Genomic DNA, 12,605 nt, shown 5'->3' on the forward strand with positions numbered 1-12,605 from the left:
AAGAAAGGTACCGAATACCAGACCCCAATCTCTGCATATCTTTCTTAGAAAAAGAAGGCCACAGCCAAGAGGAGTTCCAACCCAAAGGAAAAAACTCCTAGCTAGACTGCACCACACACGAGCAAGATGATGAGTCTGAAGACCCCATGCTTTCAAACCAACAACCAGAGAGTGCTGAGACAACAAGACAGCCGGATCCAACCGGAAAAAGTCCTCCAAAGGCCCACAAAACCAGATTCCCTTGACACCAAGCTTCACATCATCCTCATCATCATCGCTCCCTTCTCCCTCACCAATCTCAGATGCCTTTGCAGTGCATCTGCATCTACAAGAAACCCTCCGTTTGAAAACTCCAAGCCCGCTCCCTTTCCCGCTCATCATCACTCAGGGAAGACCAGTATTCCAGCTGTTTCAACTGTTTCATAATTAACATATATTCCAGCTTATCACAATCTGTGATTACATGATTGATGTTCTTTAAAGATTTTAGAATTGAATGTTTAATTCTAATATCCAGTGACATAAGGATCCATACTATGGTTACTTGGTTATCACCTGCCATGAACAAGGCTAATTAAAGAAGTTCAATCTATAAATTCAAACAAGATATCAAACAAGATATCATCATGATAATATTGAAACTTGCTGAAATCTGCTCTATGTAAAGGTTCGCTGCTTAGTATGCTTATCACAGCTATGACCAGAAGATTATGTTCTTGAAACTAGTTGAAATTATTAATGAATTCTGATTTCCAAACAGAATATTTCGTTGGGTTTTATTACACTTAGGAAACCCTTCTTTAAGAGATACAATTTAACACTCTTTATTATGATTTTGGAAACCATGAGAGTTAAGAAGAAAATTCATCATAATTTATAGGGATTACTCAGCCCGTAAAGGAAATAGCATGATCACAAGCAAAAGATAAGAGATTTCCATGCTTAGCCGGCTGCTATAGAAAAACAAACGTATTGGAATGATAATCACATGACCTGTTAAGGAGTTGGTAATGCTTGATAATCCTGAACTTCTGATCAGTTCTCCTCAGCAAATTGCAACGTCACTTACTGTGCTCATGACCTCTGAACCTTAGCCGGATTTACTTGCATGACAACATGCACAAAACATCAATAATTAATCTGTAGAGGTTCAGAGTTTGTCAATGTTCGATGGTAAATGGAATGCCGAGCTTGAGTATGGAAATATATGAGGCTTGAAAAAAAAGGTCGGGTTATAGTAGAGATTACTGTTGAGAAGTGCTTAATGCAGCAAGGTAGTCAGGTTATGGCAGAGAATACTATGAAAAAGGTACCTCTCGCAGCAAGGCAGTCGGGTTAATATAAAGGACGTCCGTCTATCAAACACGGCTACGGTTAGAAAGAAAGATCAATGCCTTCTTGGCTTTTTCCGGTTATAGAGCATATGTCAATTCGAATTTCCAAATGTTTTATTCGATTAAAACAAAGAAGAGGAAAAGAAAATTTAAATGGTTGGAAGATAAAGTTGGAAAGATTATTGTCAATTTATCATGCCAAGTGCTAATCGGTTAAAAAAAAAGAATATTAAAAAGAAAAGAACAGAGTTGGAAGATTATAATTCGAATATATAATCTTATATTTATATATGTACATGTAAATATTAATGGAGTGACATTACTTTATTAAATTATTATAATATAATGGTGCCATCTCATTTTTATATCTATATGTACATATATAGATATATCTATTATAATAATAAGGTGAAAGATCATATTAAATCCTTTGATTTACGTTTTATATTTTAACCCAATTATTTATGTTTCTCAAACTATTTAAATAGCTCATGTGGGTCCCACAAATGTATCCTGTTTCAAGTTGCTAGGTCCTCAACCCATCTACCCAGTGATGTTGATGCTCATGTACCTAATTTTTTTCTAACAATGCTTCCGCCCCTTTGACGTGTTTCTTGCAAGGAAATTCTCCACAGTTAAATTATGTTATCATAATAAATTATTTAATCATAAATAATCATAACGGTTAACCATCTTCTCAATTCCATGAATTTGTGATAAATGATCAACTAGCTTGTTATCTTCACTTGAAATTATAATGACTAACCATCTTACCATTTCGCAAGATTATAACAAATTAAACTACCAACTGACTTTATGTGAACCTCAACGGCTATATTTTAAATTAGGTCAAAGATTGGAATGTAACAGAAATCACTATACCTCAGCAGTGATACAAATACCTCTCAGCCTCAAACCGTTATACTTCTGTAAGGACACATAATTCAGAAAAGCCACAAAGGCAACAAAATCAAATAAATATCCAAGCGTGCTTTTCCCAATGGAATGAGCTCATATTTATAATGCATTTGTTGACAAAAGTTTACAAAAGAACTTAACTTCTGAAATTGTGAAAGTTTCACAAAAGAACTCAACTATTGAAACTTTACAACTTAACTCTTTTGGCAACATTTAATACTTGGCTTAGGCATAATATGAATGAAATAAATGGCCGCTTTCAATGATGACTCAACCCTCAACTTAGATGATATTATAAAGTTAAATTATAACTTTATAATAAGTCATTTAATGATTTAATAATAATTTGGCCACTAAAAATATTATATCTCCCAAAATATTCATCTTTTAAATATGTTGTTTGAAATAGGAGTCACACCTTTTATTTCTCCATGTGACCAAATGCACTATCCAAAAATAGAAAGGGTCCATCTCAATCAACACTCAACTTACCACAAATAGTAAATACACAAAACTAAGCCCAAATGAAGTCCAATCTGAGCCAAATGAAAACCAACCTGTAACTTACCGAATTGTGAAGAAGATAAGACCCACCCAAGTCAAACCACTTCCTAAGAAGACCTTCTATCCACAATAATTAGCCTACGAGGATCACAATAATAGGCTAATCTCTCAAACTTTGATACTGGCAAAAATGGGCACATTACAGTCCTCCCTCCCTAAGACTGCTTGTCCCCAAGCAATCTTGGAGCAAGATGGACATCATAGACGACTTGGATCCCAAGGGTAGAATTGTGTACTATCCCTGCTATGTACAAGCGACCCCTGTATCACCAGTATCCAAATAACTTCATCAACATCAAAATCATTTGAAAATCGACTCTAGGTGCCGAGGAAGGCAACAACACACCAGAACTCAACCCAACTGAAATACCAACTCTACTCACACCTGAGTCCCCATCAAACTGACACTCATACCCAACTGCATTGTGGAGATGGTAATAACCATAGATACTTGAAACACTGATATCAATTCCAACCTCTGCTAAACTATCCAGGGTATGTAGATGATACAAGCGGTCTAACTTGTAGCTATCAATCCCATCTGCAAAAGATGATTCTAACCCATCCCATAATGGATGCTATGAAACTGGAGCCAACCCACACCGATGTGAAACCAAGTCCTCTACTTGTGGGTCAAAAGAAAAGTGATGAGCACTCCTCACAGTGCAATGCCGATAAAAACTCCTAATCTCTGAATTGTGGAGAAGACTCTGTGTCAATAAAGAAAATGTCCTTAACACCTTTCCAATTTATAATAGCCTACCTCTATTTGGTTAACATGTTTATCTTTCTTGCACTAAGATAGTACCCCTTCTTGCAACACTAGAATTAAGTTTTAAATTGCATTAATAGAAGGATGGTGTAATTTGGTAGAGAAACAATTAGTTTAACTTATTCCCTGCAAACAATTATACAACCAAACAATGTAGCATAGATGAAAGAACTTCAAGGTTTGGGAATTACGTTGCAACTAATACACTCTCACCTTTGTGAATGACAATGAGCCGCTAATAGTGCACTCTTGGCTTTTTGTGATTGAAAGAGCCAAGACTGTTATGCTATTCAACTTTTATGAGCTCTTGTTTTGCTCAACGCTTCCAATTGCTCCGAACGATTCTCAAGTGCTGTTCAATTCCCACTAATTTCCTAGCTTTTCTACACCACCGGTTGTTTGCCAATTCCTCGGGTCCACCACAGACTTTTGATGTTCGCGTAGATGCTTGGCATCTCCCACATCGACCACTTAGAGATCGCTTCTGTCATTCGCCCCACCTGATACATTTAATGCTTCCTCTAGTATAAGTTCACGTCAATGCACACAGTCACTCCCTTGTATGCCGCCTAATCTTAGCTTGTTATCACCTATGTTCGATACACACCATTCATATAGTTCACTGGAAGATTTGGCACACTCATCATTTTCCCTTGTTCTCGACTTGTGCTACTCTCCTGTTATGATAATTTGAGACTCTTGTGAGTTCCTGGGCTTCCTTAGCATGTCATCCCGTTATTGAGGAAAGGGTCGGAGATTTGTAGAAGTTTGACAGTCTCCAAAACACTCATGCATTCAATCAACCTGATCCTTCTCAGTGGATTCGACCTGAGCTATCAACATATCGACACCCCTCCATTCAGTGCCAACAAAACCCAACAAAACGTTCCCTCGACACATCTCCTAGTGATGAAGGAACCATTTCCAGCAAAGCTCTGATTCTTCTGCAGAGGTCTCCCGAAAGCTCAACCAATACTCCTCATTCCTGCCGCTTGGCTCATTCCTGGCCTACTCTCCTCTATGACTTCAACAACTGGCAAATAGAATGAGGCTCTACTTCCTACTGCCTTTGCAAATAGGAAAATTTAATTCAATTGATTTATTTTCTGATTGTTCTGAGAGCATCTTCCAGCTCTGAAAAACAACATGGGAGGGATACTCCAAGTACCCTCTATAACTCTTGTGTAGTTTGGCAAAAATTCTTCTTGCTGCTTGAAATGATCCCATTCCCTATATGGTTTGGTTTGGTAACACTCAAGCCTTCTTGTTTTTTTCCCTTTCCCAGGCCATGTAGCAACTAGTTTAACTTTCCTCTTTTAATATATATGTATATTCTTCAAATAATGTGACTCTAATTTTGCCATGAAACATATATATGTTATTTTATATTTATTAAATGCAAAGAGGCAAAACATTTAATAAATATTTACTTTCTGATTATGTGATGCTAAAGGGGGACATTACAATCCTCCCCTCTAGAGAATTGCTTGCCCTCAAGCAATTTTAAAGCCGGGTGTGACCAAACCTGTTCATTCTCCCAATTGGCATCTTCTACGGGCAAGTCCTTCCATTTCACCAAGTATTCCTTAATCACACGCTTCTGAGAGTCCTCTCCCTAGTGTCAATGACTGCCTTCGGAATTAAAATCAGCTTTCCCTTATCATCTAATGGTGTTAATACTATTGATGGAGTAAAATTGTGTCCCAATGCTTTCTTGAGCCTGGACACGTGAAAAATATTGTGTATTCTGCTGCTTGAAGGAAGTTCCAGTTCGTAAGCTACCTCCCCAATTCGCTTGATCACATGATAAGGTCTGTAAATCCTTGGTTTAAGCTTCTCAGCTCCACTTCTCTTAAGAGAAGACTGTCTATAAGGCTGCTATCTTAAATTCACCAAATCATTGACCTCAAAACTCCTTGCTGAATGTTTTCCTTAAGTGATTTCATAATGTCTTTGGTCTGCTGCAACAAGTCTGCAACCTTAGGAACTCTTCCATCCATTAAAATTAAGTCCAGAGTGTTTGGTGGTTCATATCCATAGAGTGCCATGTATGGTGACATCTTGATGTACATATGCGAGGTTGAGTTTCAACACTACCCACTCATGTGCAACCACTTTATCCATGCTTTCTGCTGTCTTGAAACAAAGTTCCTTAAGTAACCTTCCAATCACTTATTGACAATTTCAGTTTGACCATTCGTTTGCGGATGATAACTAGTGCTGTGATTGAGCTTGGTTCCACATAACCTGAACAATTCTTGCCAAGACAAACTCATAAATTTACTATCCCTGTCACATACTATGTTCCTGGGCAGCCAATGAAGTCTGAAAATTTCTTTGAAGAAGAGGTCTGCTACTTGTACTGCTGTGTATGTAGCTGATATGACAAAGAAATGTGCAAATTTAGTCAATCTATCAACTACAACATAGTTGCAATTTTTACCTTGAGCTGCTGGTAGACCAGTTATGAAATCCATTGAAATACTCTCACACTTTTGGTTTGCCTTTGTAATAAACCAGCTGGGTAGTTGTTTTCATGTTTGTTTTATTGACATGTTGGGCACTCTTGTACAAATCTCTGAACGTCAAGTTTTAATCATTTCCAGTTGAATCTTTCTCTAATTTGCTTGTATGTTTTAAAGAAATCTGAATGACCAACCATAGGAGCATTATGAAATCACATTATGGTTTCTAACTTTCTAGTTTATTTAAAATTTTTAAACTTCAAACTTAAAGGTAAACGAGTTTATTTTACAGAAAAAATTAAATATGCCTACCTGTTTGTTTGCACACAGTCACAATCAACACATGTAGTTTGGTTTGATGCCTGGTAGCTGTAACTCAAGTAAACATAAAAACAATGGGTGTTTGGTTTGATGCTTGCTTACTCTATTGTGATTGCTCACACTCTGCTCTGGTCACTCATACATCGAGACTTAATGCGTAAACGCTTTGCTCAGTCACTACACACACCTGCCTCACTCAAACCTGCTTTGGTTGCCATGGCGTGAAAATGCAAGTAGCCGTGTGACAATGCAAAGCCTATGTGGAGTATAAAGGCAACAATAAAGTTTTAGGTTTTTAAAAAAAAATTACAAGTCACACCCATCAGAACTGGTGAAGAATCGACTTGGAATCGCCATGTCATTGCAAGAATCATTTGGAATTGATTGTCTTTTCTCTTAAACAATTTGGTGGCCAAAAAGTTGAACCCTGTGGATAACCCACATGTGATTTGACCTATATTCCAATTCCAAACGATTCATTCCCGGAATTTATGGTCACACATACACATACACATACACATACCCGTACATGCACATGGATACATACATGTTGGTTCAAATCTTTTTCAAATAAAAATGTATGCTGTTTTGGTTCATTTACCTTTCAAGTTGAAAAATCAAACAGCAGACGTATGGAAGCTTTTGAACGTAGGCCCCAACTCAAGGCATTTTGAGTATATAGCTTATAAAGTTTATTTTGAATGTATTTGTTCTAGAACTAAAAATCTAAATACTAGGGAGATAGTTTCTTTTATTTAATAACATAATGAGGTTTAGCTGCAAAAACACAGTGTTATCTATATAACAATAGGTTGTGCTTGGCGACAGCATGGCGCACTTGTTCTATGATCAGCCCATTTTTTATAATTCAGGAACACCATACTCACTCTTTGAATTTGTCCTGTTTTGAGCATACAATGTTTATTTCTATCTCTAAATGCTATTGTGACATGGTAATAACAAAAATAGTTTTCTACAATTTTTATAACGAATATATCATTATTTTGGTTTTCCAAATTTTTGCGTAGTTTTCCCATATTTGACCTGGGTAATTGAATTCCATTTGTGCCTTTTCTCGGTGTGTGTATATATATATTATACAGAAAAATATAGATGTACTTTTGTATGTTATACTACTATAAATATAAGCGAATTCCTGTTATCTCCAAGGGCTTCCTTAAAATATCTGCACTATTCTAATTCTTGGAAGGAATTTTTTTAACAAAGACATTTGACATTGAAGATTACAAGCTCCAATTGTTTTCTTGATCACATAAGCTACAATCTCATAAGTAGGTGAGTTTGAATGAATGGGATTAATCCATTCGTTTCTTTCAATTTTCTGTTACGTACATATTTAATATGTATTTCAAAACCTGATTGACTCCCTGAGGCTGCCCATCCGTGTCAAGACAATAGAAAGAACTGTAGTTGAGTTCTATCCCAGAAGCACATAATAAAAGAGAACATGGTGGATACTGAGTAAATCTTGCAATGCCAAAATTTAAACAGTTTGCTCTCTTGGGTTGCTAATAATTATACTTGATTAATTTACAGTTACCGTAGTCACCCATCAATCCTCAATTTTTTAAAATCCAAAACTTGGTGCATATATTGTCTTCCAGTTATATTTGCGAAGCTTGCAAATGCATGACAAATATTTGAAAAAGATATTTAATAATATCTAATTAATCTTTTATAATCTGTTTTTGTGTTTTTCTAAAATTAGAATTTTCTTTGGCATAATACTCAATCAAGAAAATTATGCATGAGGTACAACTTCTTCATAGAAAGGTAATATCATGTTGATTATCAGCCATTATTTAATGTTATATATGTCATCTATCATATACCCAAATCCTTCGCTATTAATAATTTAATACTATTCTGGTGGGAACTAAATCTGATCAACCATAAAGATAGTGACATAATAGGTTTGCTATTCTTCATTGGCCAGAACCGTGAAACTTATTTAATATATTTTTCCCCTATAGAGAAGAAGATACTTACTACATATAACTACTTCAATTCTCTGTTATTAAATTCTAAGAGGTGAGTTATTCATGCTTTTGGCAGCCCTTGGGAGGATGGCATCTATAAAGATGCAATGGAGAAGGATGACTTAGGAGCCATAAGCATGGATGCATTCCTTTCTCAGGTAACATGCATTTGATAAAGCTGTTTTATGTTTTCTTATATTTATTATGCATGTGCTTTGCCTTGGCTAGACTTTTCCTATCTGGATAGATATCTTTTGCAGTTTTCTGCTTGAAAATTCAGCTAGTTTTTTAAGTTAAATTCTTATAACTAATTTCTTTTATTCTTTATATAACTTGAAATGGCGAATAATGAATTCCTATCCATAAAATCAAATTGATAATTGGTTTAAGTTAAGATAGGTAATCGAGGTGTAAAACACATTGTAAAACACTTGTTTTGTGTTTCAAAACAAAGAAGGCGAAAAAACAAACATGGCAATTTTATGGAAATGGTGTACGAAATTGTAAGCTTGTAAAACTTGGCATGTGTATTTTGCTGAAAAGATCAAATACATTATTTTAACCCAAATGGTTTCTCCTCATTTTTTTAAAACTTTTTCTGTAGTTCCCAATAGTGGTAATTTTTCTGGAGGGTGAAAGGAAGTTTTAGTTTAAAGAAATATTATTTCATACACATTGTGTAGATTTTTAGATGGCTATAGCCTTCAATTGTTTCTGAGAAGAAGAATATATTGAGGATACCACTCAATCTTAAAACTACCACTTCAATTATTAGGAAAATGGTGTCGCAACTTTGCAATAAAAGAAAGTTACTATTGATGAATGAGTGCAGGAGGTTGTGAGGTCCGGGAGGGATGGCCCCCTTGTAGTGTGAGTTTTTGGTGCAGCACCCATGAAAGCCACAATTTCTATGTGATATCACATTGTAAATGTTGACAATTAATCATCAGGTCACATATCTAATGGTGGCTATTTTGTGTGCTTTATTTGCCCTAGATAGCAATCGTTTTTAGCGAGACATTGTATTTTGATTGTATTGTGATGCATTTTGAGTCTAATAGTTGTTGATTTGCCTTTGGATCTCCATTGGTGATACTCCTAGGAGAAGCTTCCTTTGAAAGTATATTGTAATTTGTTGTTGATTTATTAACAATATATTGGGTGTCAAAAGTTTTTTTCCCACATAAATCACTTAGTTGTGGTGTGCATGTTAGTTATGTTCATTTCTGTTACGTAATTACCACTAATGTACGATTTGTAAAGTTTTGCATTATCTCCCTCTCAAGTTTAGTGTAGGAAGTTGTTTCGCAACTTTAACTTCCGTCCTCTAATCCATTTAATCTTTTCTGTAAATTATCACACCACTTATTTTAGTTGATCATTTTAAATAAGTTGAAGAACTTGATGAGTTATTTCGGAGGAGAATCCTTCCTAGCCTTCAACGTTCCTATTATACATCTCTTTTGATGCCTATTTGGTTAGAGAGTCAACCACGTGTTGATGCGAGTTTTGTATCACTTACATAACATATTAGGATTTGAATATTCAATATGGGATATCAAACATGCAACTCCTCTCTTGAAAAGTTATAACTCATGAAGACATAAGCAATAGCTCCAATGTTCCCTACACCGTTGGATATTCGCCCAGTTTTATCGATGTGGTTCACTGGTAATCACGTAGGCGGCCTTACGTAAATTGTTGAGGATGACTTGGACTTTGATGGGATGAGGGTGATGGTGGCTCGGTTTGTGAAATGTGCGGAAGCAGATAATGTTGATGGTCGCGATGATGGTGGGTGTGTCTGCCGATGATGATGTTGATGGGAAAGCGATGGTCGTGGAAGGTGAATGGATGTGTTTTAATGCTTGACCTACTCCTTCTAACTTCCTTCTCTCTAAACTTCGACTACCCAACTACTCACTATTCTACTCCTACTCCTATGAATGGAAGGTTAGCAAATGGACGGGGATTGAACCTAATGAGAGTTGACCAACGGCCTCACTTCCATAGGTGCAATGATTCGAAGGAAAAATAAACTAGTTTACCACGCAAAGCTTCCCAACCAGCGGCTAGGATGCTAGTGGCCTAGTATTGATCCCTATCAAACATTTACCAATGCTACCATACAACTATCCACCTACTTTACTTTCACTTAAACAACTTAAACAACTTGAAATGAAATCTAACTATGTGGAAGTAGAAAACATGCAATAACACCCAACGTTCTTAATCAACATGCAAATCGCAACAATGAAAAAGAGAGCAATTTTGGTATTATCTTCGCAACAATTTCTCCGACCCCTTTACAAATCAGAGCAAATGGCCTTTTATAGGGGCCAAAAATGCAACGGACGGTGGAGATCAAAACAAGATCAACGATCTAGATTGGATCCTCAAAACCCTAATTAGGGTTGCCACCCCATCGGCCAATGAGAAGCTGTCACCTCATCAATGGACCAATGAAAAAAGTGCAAAAAGTGGCAACCAATGAGAAGGCACCAAAATGGTGGCCAATCAGAAATAGACACTTGTCCTATTTTAGAAGAAAGGAGAAATTTGCCACTTGGGCTTACATCAAATGATCTTCTAATATAAATCTTCCCTTTTCTTTCATTTTCTTAGCTAAGGCAATGAACTTAGCTAGCCTTTCGTTAACTTCTTCCACAGGAGGACAAGGTGTGTGCTTCCCCTTGAGTTCCGCTGTCTTCGCCACGCTGTTCGCTACTTGTAGTATCTTTTCGTGATCCTTCTCATATTCTTTTGCAAATCCAATAAAAGGTGACCAAATGTTTTTTCTTAATAGCAACCTTTCCTAACTCATCTAGTCTTGATCCAAAATCTGTCTCATTGATATCTTCTTCTCTAATATCTTCAAAATCAAGCGCCACCCCAATGTCGCTCATCATGGTTGAAATAGAAGTGTTGACAATTGGACTGTGTCGTGCAATCTCATTATGTATCTCTTCAAGTGTTCTAAATCTGGTAGTCAATGCAACAAACCAAGATTCAACTACACTCAATCCTTTCTCATCAACCACTCTGGCCCTTTGCAAATATGCCTCTGGTAGCCCAATGAATGCTTGTAGCCTCGGAATAGCCAAATCTCTAATGGGAAGGAGACCTTTCCACTCCTCTTTGAATAACCTAAACTTGTCTCTAATGGCCACTAATGATTGGAATGTCGAGACGAAGGAAGGCAAGAAATTTCGCCCATCTTGGATTGTATCATGGATCCAATCTCTGACTTCGTGTAGCTGAGCTGATATCTCTCCTGAATTGCTCCCGTTGTCTTGAGGAAGGGCTGCCTGGTGCAGCTGTTGGATGGGCTGGCTATCTCTCCAATATTTGTTCTTGGCCTCCAACTTTATTATCCCTTTATTTGCCTTCCTTAACCTTTCTCTGATTGATGCTATACCTTCCTGGACCTCCTTACACTCCATATCATTTGTATTCCTTCCCAAGTTATGTTCTACTATCTCGTATTCTTGGGCCACAATCTCATTCACTGCCTTGTTGACTGTTGGAATAGCAATCTGAACCTTTCGGTGATCATCATTGTCGCTCCTAATTACCCTTGCCACCGTTTTTGCCATTTGTTTTTGGTTCTCGCTATCACCCTTTTCCATTAACCCTTGGATGTCCTTAGCTGTATGGGCCGTTACCACCACGCCTCTTGGCATAAGCATTTGTTTTAACCATAGTGGTGCAGTGCATCTCCCCAAATCTGGATTTGGTTCGACTAACAAAGCATCACCAACGACCTTGGGTTCCTGACTTATTGCCTCGATGTCGATTGGTCCATCTTCTTCTCTACTAGTTTTTTCCATATCATTTCCTTGTTGGTTCTTCGAGAGAGGGGAGTATTCGGTGCTTTCACTATAGCCACTCGATTCCGAATTAGAGCTCACCTCCACCGTGGCCCCTTTATCATTCGAATTGACCTCTTGGCCTCTAGCCTCAATTATACTCTCTCTTGATGGTGTTGCATGTTGTCTCTTGGCTGGAGGCTCTGGATGTTCTTTGCCCTTCTCTACCTCCAAAACTTTCTTCTTGCCATTTCTAATCATTTCATGTGCAGGCTATTTCTTTCATTCCTGTATCCGACTGATTCTGTTTGCCTCTCTTTTGGTTTCATCATCTCATAGGTAAGGGAAATCCTTTGTCTTTGTAGCTTCCTTAGTCCTTCATTATACCACGACTCGGTATGTAAATCCACTACCCTTGTAAC

The 12,605-nt window shown here is 37.1% G+C and overlaps 1 protein-coding gene across 3 annotated transcripts in view; it reads left to right on the plus strand.

Moving 5' to 3' along the window:
- The window catches only part of LOC149573272 (mitochondrial Rho GTPase 1-like), a 175,858-nt gene that overhangs the window by 41,409 nt on the left and 121,844 nt on the right, over positions 1 to 12,605 (plus strand). For all 3 annotated transcript variants that reach the window (XM_089814485.1, XM_089814486.1, XM_089814484.1), the window contains exon 10: positions 8,451 to 8,532. In XM_089814485.1, coding sequence (XP_089670611.1) covers positions 8,451 to 8,532 — 82 coding nt within the window. The remainder of the gene's footprint in view (positions 1 to 8,450; positions 8,533 to 12,605) is intronic.

The sequence above is a fragment of the Cupressus sempervirens genome, chromosome 2 (genome assembly GCF_028749045.1).
Source record: "Cupressus sempervirens isolate cs-2001-9-10 chromosome 2, ASM2874904v1, whole genome shotgun sequence".
Taxonomy (NCBI): domain Eukaryota; kingdom Viridiplantae; phylum Streptophyta; class Pinopsida; order Cupressales; family Cupressaceae; genus Cupressus; species Cupressus sempervirens.